The 15,063-nt window shown below is 44.6% G+C and overlaps 1 protein-coding gene across 1 annotated transcript in view; it reads left to right on the forward strand.

Moving 5' to 3' along the window:
• Positions 1-15,063, forward strand: part of TENM2 (teneurin transmembrane protein 2) — a 1,025,435-nt gene that overhangs the window by 775,235 nt on the left and 235,137 nt on the right. Inside the window, exon 6 of the mRNA XM_007447833.1 lies at positions 3,632-3,754. Coding sequence (XP_007447895.1) covers positions 3,632-3,754 — 123 coding nt within the window. The remainder of the gene's footprint in view (positions 1-3,631; positions 3,755-15,063) is intronic.

A 15,063-nucleotide genomic window follows, 5' to 3' on the forward strand; every position in this document is an offset into this window, starting at 1 on the left:
TGTGCCCGGTTAAGGAAGATCCCCCGTGCCGCAGAGCGGCTGGTCCCATGAGCCATGGCCACTGAGCCTGCGCGTCCTGAGCTTGTGCTCCACAGCGGGAGAGGCCACAACAGTGAGAGGCCCACGTACCGCAAAAAAAAAAAAAAAAATCTATACCTTCTCACCCAAACTTAGCAAAGTGAAGTAGAAATGAAGTTCTTATTGGAGAGGCCTAGCTGGAAGTGATTCTCCACATTGTAGGAACTGCATTTGAGAACACATGAACCTCAGTTGAATTTGTCTTCATTACTCACATTCTCTCAGGTGGCTGATGGCAGGTTCTGACATCTCAGAGAGGTTGGCAACTTGGAGGTCTCCCACCAGCTCTTCAGACTCTCATGTTATTGGCAACTGCTGGGCCTCACTCACAAGCTTTCAGCCAGCTCTAGGAGCTGTGCTTATGATGGCTGCAGCCCAAACTACATTCAACGAGAAGATCCTGGAGCTTAAGCAATTCCCGACACGTCTTCCTTTCTGCATAGGAAGATCCAAGCTTGGATGAGGGTGCATCATCCAGGAAGCGTTGAGAAGGCAGTGACCTTGGTGCAGCTTTTAGAGTGAGAACCCAGGAGACGAAGGCAATGGTGAGAAGGGGAGTAAGGAAAGAGAAATGGGATCAGGTTGGAGAGGGCCTGGGTTAGGGGACAGGCAGTTGGAACAAGGTGGAAAAACTTGATTTAGCTGTTGCTTCTCTGGCACTTGTTTGTTTTCCTTATTGGTGTCCATGCCAGCTTTTAAGAGAACAGATTTTCTTTCCCCTTTGAAGGAAGGAGGGTGGGTGGAGAGAGAGTTTGGACCCTCATCAATCACCGAGCTTTCAGTAGGTCTCAGCTGCCAAGAATAAAGGAAGGGAAGTATTTGTCCCTGTAGAACTCAGGCTTTCTCCTCTGCAGGTTATAATGACCTGAGCCAGCTCTGTAAACGAGAATCTTCTCGTTCTTGACATGCCTGTTGAAAACAGAGGGGTTGTAACGCTCAGCTAGCTGTGGGAACTTTGGTTACGTCCTCAGGGTCTGGGTCACACCTCTCACAAAACAGATAAACAGAACTGGATTTCTGGTCAGGAGAGGGCCAGACTGGGACCTGCTGAGGACTGATAGTAGTGCTGCAAGATATAACAGCACTGTGGGGCCCTGGGCAGGGGCTGCCCCAGACCTCCTAGCACTGCCCTGAGCACACAGGACTCGGAAGCACTCTCTGCTGTTCTGCTCAGCCACACACATCATATTCCTCAATCAAGTTTCTAACTCTGGCTTTGCAGGAATCTCCGTTCCTATACTTTTCCTCCCTGGGCCCATATGATGATCTTTGGCGGGGGAGGTAGGGTGTCCATTGATGGGGTTTATTTCCAGGTGATGGTGTTTGTGCTCCAAGAAGAGCCAGTAACCGGGGTTATGGCGGGGGGGGGGGGGGGGGCAGGCGTCTTTGCAAACGGAGACCACCGTTTCGTGGACGCCCTCGGTATATCCAGTAAGATTGGGATATTGCTTACTCTCTGATCTCCCAAAGCTGATGGTTGCAGTATGTTCTGCACCTTGGAATGACAAGATTGAGTACCAGGAAAGGGGGGCAGTTTTGACAAGAGTTTTCATATTGATGGGGCGCTGGGGAGGTTGTCATCTTTGCCTGATGGACCCATCGCTTCCTTTTCTAGATATGAAAACTCAAAGCTTTGTAAGGTCTGGGCCCCAGCTGGATCTGCAGTATCTATCTGTGTCTCTGTTAAAACACAGAGACCCTCCTTGAAAGAACCGCATCTCCAGTGCAGCAGCAAGCTGGCTCGAGGCAAGCGCCGATAACCCAATAGTATGTTTTTTTGGAAATCTTTTAAAAATAGCTAATTCCTCGGCTCCCTTCACCTGGTAATTACAAATCAGAAGCTATCGTTATCTTGAAGCTGCCACGATTAGTTCTCATGTCCTAACCTCTGTACAGTGAAAATATGTCATTATTTGAGGCAATCGAATCTGGCCTCTTCAACCAAGTGACCTACATAGAACAGATAAACTGCAGGAGAAAATTAGGTGTTACCCAGACAGAAAGTGTACAGTAAATGTCACTTATTCTTATTAGCATGTACCATCTCGAAGAGTTGCAGTAGTGGGCCTTGCACTTCGGAGTAATGTAGAGAAAGAAAACTTGGTTCTGAGGTGGGGATGTGTGTAAGAGAAAAGCAGATGTACACGCAGGGACACCTTGCCACCTTCATCCACGGCCATCAATCTGAGCTGTAAGGTTTGAAGATAGGTTTTTAACCTTAAAAGAATGCAGCCTGACTTTAGGTGGTGGTAAGCAAGCAGAATTAATTGCTGTGTGAACAATTTCCTAAGCATTGTTAATTGCGTTTCCTGTGGTTAATTGTTTTTCCCATCCCCGCCTCATACTAGGAACCTTTCCCTGTCAACAGCCCTTTCCCTCCTGCAGTGCTGGAAACGTAGCAAAGGCATCAACCTGTGTCTGGTTGAAATGCCAGACAGACATGTGGTGGTTATTGCCTGGCTGAGAAATATGCAGGGGAAGGAAGTCCTTATTTTTTCACAAAGGAAGCATTTCTTAGATATGGACTTTGAAAGAATGCAGGTGTGTGGAACTTGCCTTTCGCTCCACACAGGAAGAACAACTCACCAAGAGCCATCAGACATACGGGGATATTGGCTTAGCTCAGCTAACCGGGACGTGGGGAGTTGGCACCAACAGAGTGACAAGGACCGCCAGAAGGAAGTTTGGTGTCTGGAGGTTGGAGGTTGTATGGGAGTAAAATGAGAGTTTCGTAGGCGTGCTTGTTTGCTTAGCAAAGAAGAGGCAGTGCTTCAGAACTCTGTGTCTCATCTTGGACTGTGGGGAAGGGTAGAGATAGGGCAGGTGAGAGGGAGAGAGACAGTGAATCACCGCAGTACTATTTCCAGAAAAGGACTCCATTCCATCACTACCCCCAAGCTTTTTCCACCATAGGCCGAAAAGATGTTCACTTGTCAGGAAGAGGGCTGGAGGGGGAAAATCTTTTTCAACTTTGAAACAGGGAGGTGGGCTTTACCGTGGGCCAGTACTACTGCGGATACTGGAGGCTGCATTGGTGTTTCAGCACAGGTATAGTCTCGTCTGAACCAGACCAGCAGGCTGGCCCTGCTGGGGGAGCCTTGATTTGAAACAGATTTAGATTGGGAGCAGTTTGGGGGAAACTATTCTTTTCAATGCCCCTGGACCACCAGTCTATGAACAGCTCTGTCTTGAGTGCAGGAAAGGCTGGGAGGGATGGAGAGTGCCCTTTACAGTGATTCCAGAGGGGCACTTTCCCCTTTATGGTGGCACCATTTGGAAGGTCCGGGCTTTGTTTTCCCCTCCCTCCTCCGCCTGCCACTGGGGATGCTCTCCCCCTGAGGCTGTTGTTTCCTTTCCACTGGAAGAGGAAACCCAACTACCCAGATCTACTTGCCTTCTGTATTTAGCTAATCCCTGAGGCCTGGGGCAAGCCAGTGTTGAACTGCAGCTTCCTTCAAAGGCAGTCGTTTGGAAAAGGCACCTGGCCCTCCCCCTTGACATCTGCATTGCTGAATTCTCTCTTCATGTTTTCATTACTTTGTCTCTCCCGCAGCCATGCATCTGCTCGGACTCAATTGGCAACTCCAGCCGGCAGATGGACACACCTTTAACAATGGGATAAGGACCGGCTTACCAGGAAACGATGATGTGACAACAGCGCCATCTGGAGGCAAAGGTGAGGTTACAGCCGCAGCTCGCCCTCTTGAGGCCACAGGAAAATTCAGAGCTCTCGCCACCTGGTTCAGGTTTTCTAATCCGAATCTTGTAAGGTATGCAAAAGGGAGGAAAAGGGGAGAAAAAAAAGCCCTGCATTTCCTAGGTACCCCCGTTCAAAGGTGTCTGCCGTTCCTGTCTGTGAGCTGGAGCCACTCGGAGCTGGCGCGGTGCCCGCTCAGAGCCATGTGCACCCCTACGCTATCTGCAGCGACCGGCAGGGTCTGGAGCTACTTGAAAGCATCTCAAGGCCTGGGGAGCAGCAGGAGAAAGTCCTGCCTGATGGGGAAAGCTGAGAGCAGCAGGCGGCACGGGCCAGTAGACTAGAGCCCTCTCCCCAGGGGAGAGATGCAGCTTCCCCAGGGAGGAAGCACCACCTGGCAAGGCATGAAAGAGAAAGGCCCGGAGCTGTTCCGCTTCGGGGGAGAAGAGAAAGGAGTTTTGACAACTCGGGAACAAAGCTTCCCTTGGCAAAACAGTGAAGGGGACAATAGAAATGTTTACTGAAGCAATCAGGCAACAGTACTTTTGCAGGAAGAAAAGAGAAAAAAATAGGTGCTAACAAGGTGCTAAGAAAGAGGAGAAAAAACAGAACCATGGGGAAGTGGGGACGTGGGGCAATTAAGAGACAACCAACGCAGCCAATGGCACCATTAGGCAGGCTGGCATGCAGGGTAGGGGAGGATGCTTGATTCAGGATGGAAATCACAAACAGAAGAGACTGCACAGAAGGGTTCTCCAAACACAGAATTTTTCACTCTGCCTCTTAGCACACTAGGCAGTTCACCCGACATTTCTTAAAATACCCCACAGGGATATTTCAGCAATGGTAAGGGAAACATTTATTGGGCACCTATCATGTGCCAGATTTAACGTTGTGTAACTTCAGTAACCCTAAAGGGAGAAAAATTATCTTGGAGAAACTGGGGCCCAGGATGTTTTAGAAATTTACCCCAAATCCAACAAGTAGGCAGGTACAAACCTGAACTCAGGTCTGTGCCGTGTGCATCTTTAAGGGAGCTGTTGGGTTTTTCCTAGATCAGGCATTTTCCGCAGAGGATATTCCAGAATCATCTTGCCATAGAGGTGTACATTAATCAGCTCTGAGGTGCTAATGTTGCTTAAATTAGCCTCTCCGGAGCTGTCCTAATGCTTCAAGTGTGACTTTGTCGTCTTTTGATCGAGGCTTTAAGAGTCGTTCTCCTCATCTATCCTAATCATAACACTAAATTACCTTTAAGCAAGCATGAAAAAGTTTTATCTGCGGATGAAATTATATGCTTTCCATTATCAAGTGACTAAAACTAGACCTGAAAATGAAAAATATATTTTACCTTAACTGACCCAAAAGCCAGGAGCCAGATTTGCTGGCCTCAGATTTGCAGTCTGCGCATCTCCAGGGCTTGACACCACCTGTAAATGTAACTTCAGTTGCCTTTACTGCAGTGCAGTGGTTCTCAGCTGGGGTGTTTTTGCCCCCTAGGGGCACATCTGGCAAGGTCTGAAGACTTTTTTGATTGTCACATTTAGAAGAGGTGCAACCAGCATCTAGTAGGGAGAAGCTGAGATACAGTTAAACAGCCTACGATGCACAGGAGAGCCTCCTACGATGAGGAAGTGTCCCATCCAAAATGTCCGTGGTGCTGCTCTGTGAGAAACACTGCTTTTGAGGGTCTCTGTTATGTTTGATCCACAGATGTCCTTTAATCTGCAAATCAACACTCCATTTTTTGAAAAGAGTGCAGAATACACATTTGAAATGTGAATATGCATTTTTTTTTGCACAGGGATGTATTTTATGTGCATATACATACTGAGATTACATACAAACACTTTTTTTTTTTTTAACTAAAAAACAATTTTTGGGGGCCGCTCCTTGCAGCTTGTGGGATCTTAGCTCCCCGACCAGGGATTGAACCCGAGCCCTCGGCAGTGAGAGACCAGAGTCCTAACCACTGGACCGCCAGGGAATTCGCACAAACACTTTTTAAATAGCGTTCTTCCCAAAAGGGAATCACTGATAGGCATTAACTTCCACAAGTGAAGGTCGGCCTTTCCTCCCATTTGTGATTAAGCTTCATTTCCAACCCCACTGGAGCCTCCCACGCCGGCAGGACAGAAGATTCCCAGAAAAGAACAGGTCCTAACTAAGAGTATGATGTCTCTGCATGAACAAAGAAACATTTTCCATGGTGTCTTTGGAAGGGCCAGAACTTTTCCCCTCAGAGGCCACCTGCTTTTTGAAAATACTGTGTGAGTTGTATAACATCACACATAGCAGAATATTTTCCAAATGAGTTCTGAGCCAGAAAAGAGGTTACCAAGTCATTGTGCAGTGAATTTTGTCAAGAGGACTTTTATGATAAAGTCTGAGCATCTGAAATTGCTTCAAGTTGAAATAGAACTCAGAACGTCTTCTTTCTGAACGCCAAAACAGTACTCTTCCTGCGACCGAAGAGATCAGATCTCTCCTTAAGTTGTTGTGAAGTTTGCTTTTAAAAATGACTAGAAAGGTTAGTGTTTTCACACACCCGCCTCTTTTTTTTTTTAAACATCTTTATTGGAGTATAATTGCTTTACAATGGTGTGTTATACCCACCTAACTCTTTTTAAAGGCGGTGATCCTACGTTTGAATTTCTTTACCCAGTGACCTACCTCCTCTGCACAATCCAAATCTATACATTTAGATAACCTGGATCAATTCCAATCGACTACTTTTCCAGTGTTTCAAAGAGACAATCAAGATATATTGGCAATAAATTAATTAAATACCACCCTCTCCATTTTTTTGTGCTGTACGATAATCCTTCACTCCGATAATGTTTTAATCAAGATACACCACACATTGCCAGGGAGGTTAATCTTATTAAGCAATTACTAGGTAAGTATCCAGCAGAAGCAAATTAAAATGTAAGCAAAACACAGGCATGTGAGTCCCATCTAAGATGGCACATCGATAGAGATTTCATTACCCGGTCTTTAGGAGTGTTTACACTGCTCAGATTTGGAAAGGAGTCTAATAGACAAGGGCAGCCTACACACTCTGATATGTTAGTAGAAACAAAGCACTTGATTAATTGGTTGGGAGAATATATGTTCTTTGGGCTTTGTCTTCCCTTTTCCATTTGTTGTTGTTCACGGTTTATTTTTTCTCCATTCTGTCTTTCAATTAAAACTTAACGTGGTTGATTTGGTCGTTGGATTTCACATCAAGGAAGGGGAGCCCACAGACTGCCAGAATCACTCACCATCTCAAGTCTATTTCTATGTTAAAAGGAACGAACTCATACGTCTTCATTACAAGAGCACGGAACACTTTTTCTATAGATCTGGGATTAGATAAGCCTTGAGAACGAAGATTCAGTACAGTGTTCTGACCTGGTCAGAGAGCATAAGGGAATCCAGTTTGATTGGCTAGGTCCAGAGGCAAAATATACAAGAACTTTTAAAGGGCACGTCGTATGTAGCCAATTTGTGCACTGATCTTAAGAAAGAATAAACTCCCAAGTAGAATTTCATGGGTCACTCTCAAAACCTACACTCATTTTACATTCAAGGTGTCCTCTATATCTGGGGTCAGCAAACTGCATCTCATGGACCAAATCATCTGGCCAGCCACCTGTTTTTGCAAATAAAGATTTATTGGAACACAGCCACGTTCATTCATTGTCCCTGGCTGCTTTTGCACTCTGGCAATGGAGTTGAGTAGGTGCAACTGAGCCTAGGTGGTCCCCAAAGCCTGAAATATTTACTGTCTGGCCCTTTACAGGAAAAGTTGGCTGACTAGTCTTAATCACGTACAAACCCATTTCTACTTTCCTTGGACTTGTCTGTAACTACAAGTTGTCGGAGACTAGGGAGAAAGACAAAACTCCAATATATCAGTTTTTCCTTCTTGACATAATGTTGGGTATAATATATTCTCGGATAACTTCTCATTGACAGATGCTCTATACTACAGGGCTCTGCGGTTGGTCTGACTGGATGCAAACACCAGCTCCATCACTAAGGAGCTGTGTGGATGTAAACAGGCCATTTGCCCTCCCTCGGCCTCTGAGCCATCATCTGTAAAATGGTACCCCCTCATAAGCTTGCTGTCCCCCATAATGAGATGTCACTTATAGAATATGGTGTGCGATATCAGGTACTCAATAAGGGATCCGTGAATATTTGTTGTTTTTCCTGACATCATCATAACGCCTCTCGGTCGGTCCATTTAACAAGCCTCCACAGGCTGCCACTTCTTATGAGGAGGTGCTTCTTATGAGGTATTTTCCAAAGGCGAAGGCTGCTTTCGGAATGTGAAGGTAGACAATCCTATCACTTCATCTCTTTCCTTTACCCTCTAAGAATTGGGACAAACCCTGATGAAGACTTCTTCTCAACCATGTGCTTGATGAGGTCAGTAGGAAGCAGGACTTCCCGTTCCAAAGGGCCAATGTGCAAAAATGAGCTGGCCAGCTCCTTGCAGCATTATTTGTCTCACTGCAGCTTGAGTTCCATCACTGCCGGCATGTCTGTTTTAAGCCCCACCATTCTCGGTTTATAACTCAGCTGTAAACATTTATTTGTGCCTGGAGCACATTTCTTTCCTACCCTTTGAAAAAAAAAATCAGAATTTCCAGATGGTATGCAAGTTGGAAAAAAATGGCAAAGACTGTTATTCTGTTTAGAAACATGTTTTTCTGCACTTGCCCTTTCAGCAAAAACTTCATAATGATTTTTACTAGTTGGCTTAATGTATGGTACTAGGAGCCAGATTAGCAGGGAGGTTGGTAATTCTTCCTCTGGCTCTCATCAGCCTCTCAATGAACACAACCCAGGGTTCCAAAATGATCACTTCCCTACATGGGGCTTTTTCAAAGTCGGTGAAGTTCCCAGAAATACAAGGGGTCATTATGATCGAGCCAGCCATTGAGATACTGCACATCTACTGGCAGGTACACCAACAACCTACATACCAATGCAACAACTCCCCTCATTTTGGAGGCCATGCTATTCTACCGTTGTTACAGATGGGTACCACTTAGTGCATCACACTGGTGGATTTCAGCTTCTGATTGCCCTCCACAAGCCGTTCCCAGTTGCCTACTTTCTGTTGTACATGGCGTCATCGTGGCTTGACATAGGTATTAATAATGAGATCCAGTTTCCCTTCCTGCCACATTCGCCCTTAGCTTCATTGGCATGCTTCTCTTTCAGAGAGACCTGCACACCCAGAGCTTGGTCTCTGCTATCTGCTTGGATACGCCTCTCTTTGTCTCTCTTGTATTTAGCCCAGGGTCTGAAATGCAGTCAGCCTAATGGTTACATTTGTGGGTTTCTGAAACGGTCAGACAGAGCTTTTGATCCCAGCTCTGCCACTTAAGACCTGTGTGATCCGAAGCGAGTCACTTTACTCCTGTGGTCCTCTTGTCTGAAAAACAGGAAAAAAAATCATAAAGGAATCAGGAGACTACATGGCAAGTTGTAACCACTCAATAAATTGTTTAGCTGCTATAAATAATACTAATAAACTGAACTACTTATTAATACAGAAGCATGTTCACCTGAACAGTCAGATGTATAAATATATATTAACACCCCGAGTGGCAGAGATTTGGCCATTTTTGTCTAAGATGACAAAATTGAGGTTTTCAAAAGAAAGAAAGGCCATGTGTAGTTCTGAGTGCTGAAGGATTTTATAAAAATCATTATTGCTGTGTGACGTTGTGCATACTATAACAGCCGCAGTGGACGCTCAGGATGGAAGTCTATTCCTGAAGAATAGCCAGGCAACAGCCGGGTGAGGGCTCCTGGGCTGCTGCTGACTCAGACGAGCTAGTGAATCTAATGTCCTTAGGAGAATCTTTTCGCCTATCTTTTGGTTAAACAGAATTCACAGATGGTTGTCCTGATTCCCCAGTAAATGGAAACGAGGTGTAATGACTGAAGCAATATTCTGAATTCAACTTTATTTGCAATAGATAAAAATATGTGAGGCAGAATAATCTGCAAGGCAGATTTATGCTAGGGTGCCTCCAGAGTTCAGTTTAAGTTTAGAAAGTATTAGCCTGAGGCTTCATTTCCGTGCTATGACTGTGAGTCCATTCCCTTTATCACTTGTTTGGGGAATAGTCTGGCTGTTTCCATAAATGAATTATGGCAACATTTTCTGAAATGATTAGCTTCTAATGTGGCTATGGAAGGCTGTTGTTTTGCTCCACATCAGTCTTATTTAACTGGTTGGAATTTTAGGTACGTGTGTCTGAAATAGGCAATCGCTTCACATTTCCATGAGCAATCTTCCGTGGAGTTACAGACGTGGACTCTCCTGTGAAATTGATCATTAGAGTGTTGCCTCTAAAATCCCAGAAATCTCATCCTTAAGCTGGAGATGAACCAGCAAGAACCAATGTGTCTTAAGCATCTGCTTCTTAGGGCAAAATGATCACCATCTCCACTTTTCACTGTGCAGCTCGTAGATAGAAAGAAAAGTTGGACATGGAAGCCACGGCTCTGGGAGATGGAAGCTGGACTCCATCCTGTTTGCCAGGACACCACGCTTGGTCATTGCTTAGAACCCAAGGGTGGTGGCCGGACTCACACAGAATGATTACAGAACGGTGTTAAATTCCTCTGTTCTTGATACTGTCAGTGCAAACCCAAGGGCCCATGGGACCCTGACTTCAGGCTGCCTAGATAATGGATAATGGGAATATGACAGACACCCTAACTTTGACGTTGACCAGAGATTACCTAGCACTACAGTCGTTGCTTGATAAATAGTCGTTGCATGAAAATATGAGTGAATGACCCACCCAGCATTGCTTGGCACATTCATGGATCATTGTGAAATAAACACAGGGCTGCCTTTCAGTTGCCCGCCTGAGAAGCAGCTAGAGCCCACATTAACAGCTGCAGTTTGGGTGTTAAACTGGCCTTTGCTTTCTCTGGACGTAGCACTTTAATTCATGCAGTAGGTACCCCACCCCCCCAGGTCTGCAGATGTATTGACCACTCATTGTGTATTGATTTCAGCTGCTCTGGAAGATGTCTGTTTTATTACAGCCCACTCCAGCCCTGGGCCCTCTCGTAGTTAAGAGTGCACTAGGCAGCTGATATCATAAACTATCAATAAGTCATCACATATTTATCCTCCAAATCTGGGATAGTTACAGGTGTTTTGCAGGCAGCACAACAACTGGATAGAAAGATGTAAAAGTGCCTAAAATTTCGCGTCCTATGTTACTCTGGTTAATCCTCAGAAGCAACCCCATTATACAGAGGAGTAGACAAACTCAGAGAGCGGGAGGGATCAGCCCGCAGGCACACGGCTAGTAGTTGTGAGAGCTGGGATTCAAACCCAGGGCTGACCAGCTCCACATGCAACATTGCCTCCTGAGAACTCAGAACTTCTCAATATGAAGACACCCATCTTGGAGGTAAAGGTAGAAACCATAATTACTTTGTTTCCCTGTTGAGCGTCTCTCGATGGCATCCTTTTAGGGGTTAACCATGTTTGCGGTCCTAGAAGAGCTGGCATGGCTCCAGGAGCCCAGGTTCTGATCCTTATTTGTGGGACTGGGAGCCTGGTCCGGGCTGCTGGCCTCTTTGACCTTGGAGGGCGGCACAGACCTCCTGAACATCAGCCCAGGGATTTGACCTCCAAGGACAGAGTCATGGAGATGGTTCCCCATGCTGGCTGTAGCAATTTACAAAAGCCACCTTTCCTTTTAATCTCTTGGGAGGCAGTATTGGCCTAACTTTTCTCTTCCTTTTATTATTTTTAAAGTTACAGAAGTTATGCCCACTCATTTTGCAGGTTCTTTTTTTTAAAATTTATTTATTTTATTTATTTTTATTTTTGGCTGCATTGTGTCTTTGTTGCTGTGTGCAGGCTTTATCTAGTTGTGGCGAGTGGGGGCTACTCTTGGTTGCGGTGCGCGGGCTTCTCATTTCAGTGGCCTCTCTTATCGCGGAGCACAGGCTCTAGGCGCGCGGGCTTCAGTAGTTGTGGCACGCGGGCTCAGTAGTTGTGGCTCGCGGGCTCTAGAGCGCAGATTCAGTAGTTGTGGCACACCTGCTTACTTGCTCTGCGGCATGTGAGATCTTCCCGGACCAGGGCTTGAACCCGTGTGCCCTGCATTGGCAGGCGAATTCTTAACCACTGCGCCACCAAGGAAGCCCTTGAAGCTTCTTTATTAAGTATGTAGAAAAAGTCTTTTTTCCTTTGGCTATAAAGACTGTTAGTGTAACAATTGGCGAATTTGAATAAGACCTGTAAATTAGATATATTTGGTTGTATCAATGTTAATTTTCTGTTTGTGATAACTGTACTGTGGTTCTGAAAAAGAATGGCCTTGTTTATAGCAGAAACACTTGGAAATATTTCGAGGTAAGGGAGCCACCTGTTTGTTTATAACTTAACTCAATGCTTCAGAAAAAATATATATTTATATACAGAGAGAGAACACAAGTGTATGTAACATTTATGGAATCTGGGTGAAGGATATGCAGGAATCTTTGTACCATTGTTTGAAATTTTTCCATAAATCTGAAATTATTTCAAAATGAAAATTTTATATATATTAAAGATATTTATATGAAGATGTATATATATACGTATATATATATATATATGGAAAAAGTGAAAACTCTTTGCAAAAGAATAATTCGGTTGCATATGTGGAAAGTTTAGTTTGAAAGCAATCACTGGTTTGTTAAAAGGGATGTTACCTTCACTTTCTGATAACCCCTCCCCCCGCGGACACCACACAGGCGTCTTTGTAGCACAAACCCAGAGGTGACCCTCCTGGCTTGCTCTGTAGACCACAGTAGGCTAAGGTGGAATGCCCCTTAAGGTATCTTTGGGTCCAAACCACTCTTACGGAGATAAGGACAATGAGACCTGGAGAGCTGAACTGCCTAAAACTAGCCAGCTGCTTAGTAACAAGAATGGGAGTTCAACAGACTAGTTCATTTACATCCCTGTTCCTTCCACAAATGGTTCAGCATCATAAAGTATCAGGATTAGGACCCTTACCTTTTGGTTGTTAATCCCATGACCTATACACTAGACTCCAGCTGCCTTGGCTCATTTTTTTTTTGTTTATAAGACTTTATACAAAAGATAAATTAAGAGTTGACTCATGATTTTTCAGAAGGATTCATAAGGAAGTTTTCTTTCGGTAGTAAATTTCCCCATGGAGCTTTCAGAGGAGAATTTAATTTTTTTTTTTTTTAAAGCCAGTTTTCGTGCAACTTTTCAAAGTAAATCTTTCTTAAGGCTCTCGTTTCACCCAGTAGTCACAGGGGTTTTGTTAAAATACCCCATCAGATGGTCAGATAAAACTTGATTCAGTTCAACAAGAATTTATAGATGGGTTGCCAGGTGCAAACCACGGAGAACCCAGAGACGCATTTGTAGCCCTGCCTGACCTCAGGGAGCACAGAGTCTAATAAGAGACACTTAGAAAGGCAAGTAAAATCAACATAGTACCCAACAACAGTGCTGCAGTAGAGTTAAGTGTAAATGCTGTGAAAACACAGAGAAAGAACCTATTTATCTGGCAGGAGGCAGGGTATAAAGGTTAAAAGAGCTTCAGTGTGAAGGTATAGCTGACTGGATCTTAATTTCAGTGTTACTGGGGTGGGATAGGGAGGGTGGGAGGGAGGGAGACGCAGGAGGGAAGAGACCTGGGAACATACGTATATGTATAGCTGATTCACTTTGTCGTAAAGCAGAAACTAACACACCATTGTAAAGCAATCACACTCCAATAAAGATGTAAAAAATAAATAAATAAATAAATAAACCAGATGCCTGTTATACTGTAAAAAAAAAAAAAAATTTTTTTTTCAGTGTTACTAAATAAAGCAGGATTTTCAATAAACTAAGCTAATCAATAAAATAACCAAACAGGCTTCTAGAAAGTCCCACCAAAAATCAGTAATGGAAACAGAGCCTGACTCCCAATTTTAAGCTTGCTCCCATAGTTAGGTCTATTCCAGAAGAGTTAGACTCTCCCCTCTCTCTTGATAGATAACATACATACATATATATACACATATATGCACATACACATGTATATAAATATATACATGCATATCGCATATACACACAATGTCTTTTTGAAAATCCTTTACTCTGAAAAGAAAGCCATGGAATATTACTCAGCCATAAAAAGAAGCGAAATTGAGTTATTTGTAGTGAGGTGGATGCACCTAGAGACTGTCATACGGGGTGAAGTAAGTCAGAAAGAGAAAAACAAATACCATATGCTAACACATATATATGGAATCTAGAAAAAAAATGGTTCTGAAGAACCTAGGGGCAGGACAGGAATAAAGATGCAGGTGTAGAGAATGGACTTGAGGACGCAGGGAGTGGGAAGGGTAAGCTGGGACGAAGTGAGAGCGTGGCATGGACATATATACACTACCAAATGTAAAATAGATGGCTAGTGGGAAGCAGCCTCATAGCACAGGGAGATCAGCCCGGTGCTTTGTGACCACCTAGAGGGGTGGGATAGGGAGGGTGGGAGGGAGACGCAAGAGGGAGGGGATATGGGGCTATATGTATACATATAGCTGATTCACTTTGTTATACAGCAGAAACTAACACACCATTGTAAAGCAATTATACTCCAATGAAGATGGTAAAAAAAAAAAAAAAGCCAGACATTTTCCCTTATCGTTTTTCATTCTTCTATTTAATTCAGTGTAACTAGCATATATTTTGCTATTATTATATGCTAGGGACCTTCTTTGTGTACTTCCATTTGTTACTCTCAGCCTATGAGATGGTTACTGTTATTGTTCCCATTTTAACAAAAAGAGAATGAAGACCCAGAGAGGTTAAGCAAATTGCTGGTGGTCACACAGCAAGGAAGAACCAGAGCCAGGGTTTGAACCCAGTTGTCTGGCTACAAAACCTATACTTCAGCACCCAGGTGCACTGCCTCCTTTGGTGGATGGAACATGAGGGGCGGGGCATCTGAAACCCTGGTGGGGGAGTGTGACTACTGAGAAGTCAGCCTGCACTCATTGGCGGGAGCAGCTAATTTACTGACTTCAGTGTCCTGAAGTTGGGGTCTACTGAAAGAAGGGGGACCCCACTACTATAAGAACCAAACCCAGACTTCCCTGGTGGTGGCAGTGGTTAAGAATCTGCCTGCCAATGCAGGGGACACGGGTTTGAGCCCTGGTCCGGGAAGATCCCACATGCCGCGGAGCAACTAAGCCCGTGTGCCACAACTACTGAGCCTGCACTCTGGAGCCCGCGAGCC

This window comes from Lipotes vexillifer, unplaced genomic scaffold, assembly GCF_000442215.2.
Source record: "Lipotes vexillifer unplaced genomic scaffold, Lipotes_vexillifer_v1.1 scaffold370, whole genome shotgun sequence".
NCBI classification, from domain to species: Eukaryota; Metazoa; Chordata; class Mammalia; order Artiodactyla; family Lipotidae; genus Lipotes; species Lipotes vexillifer.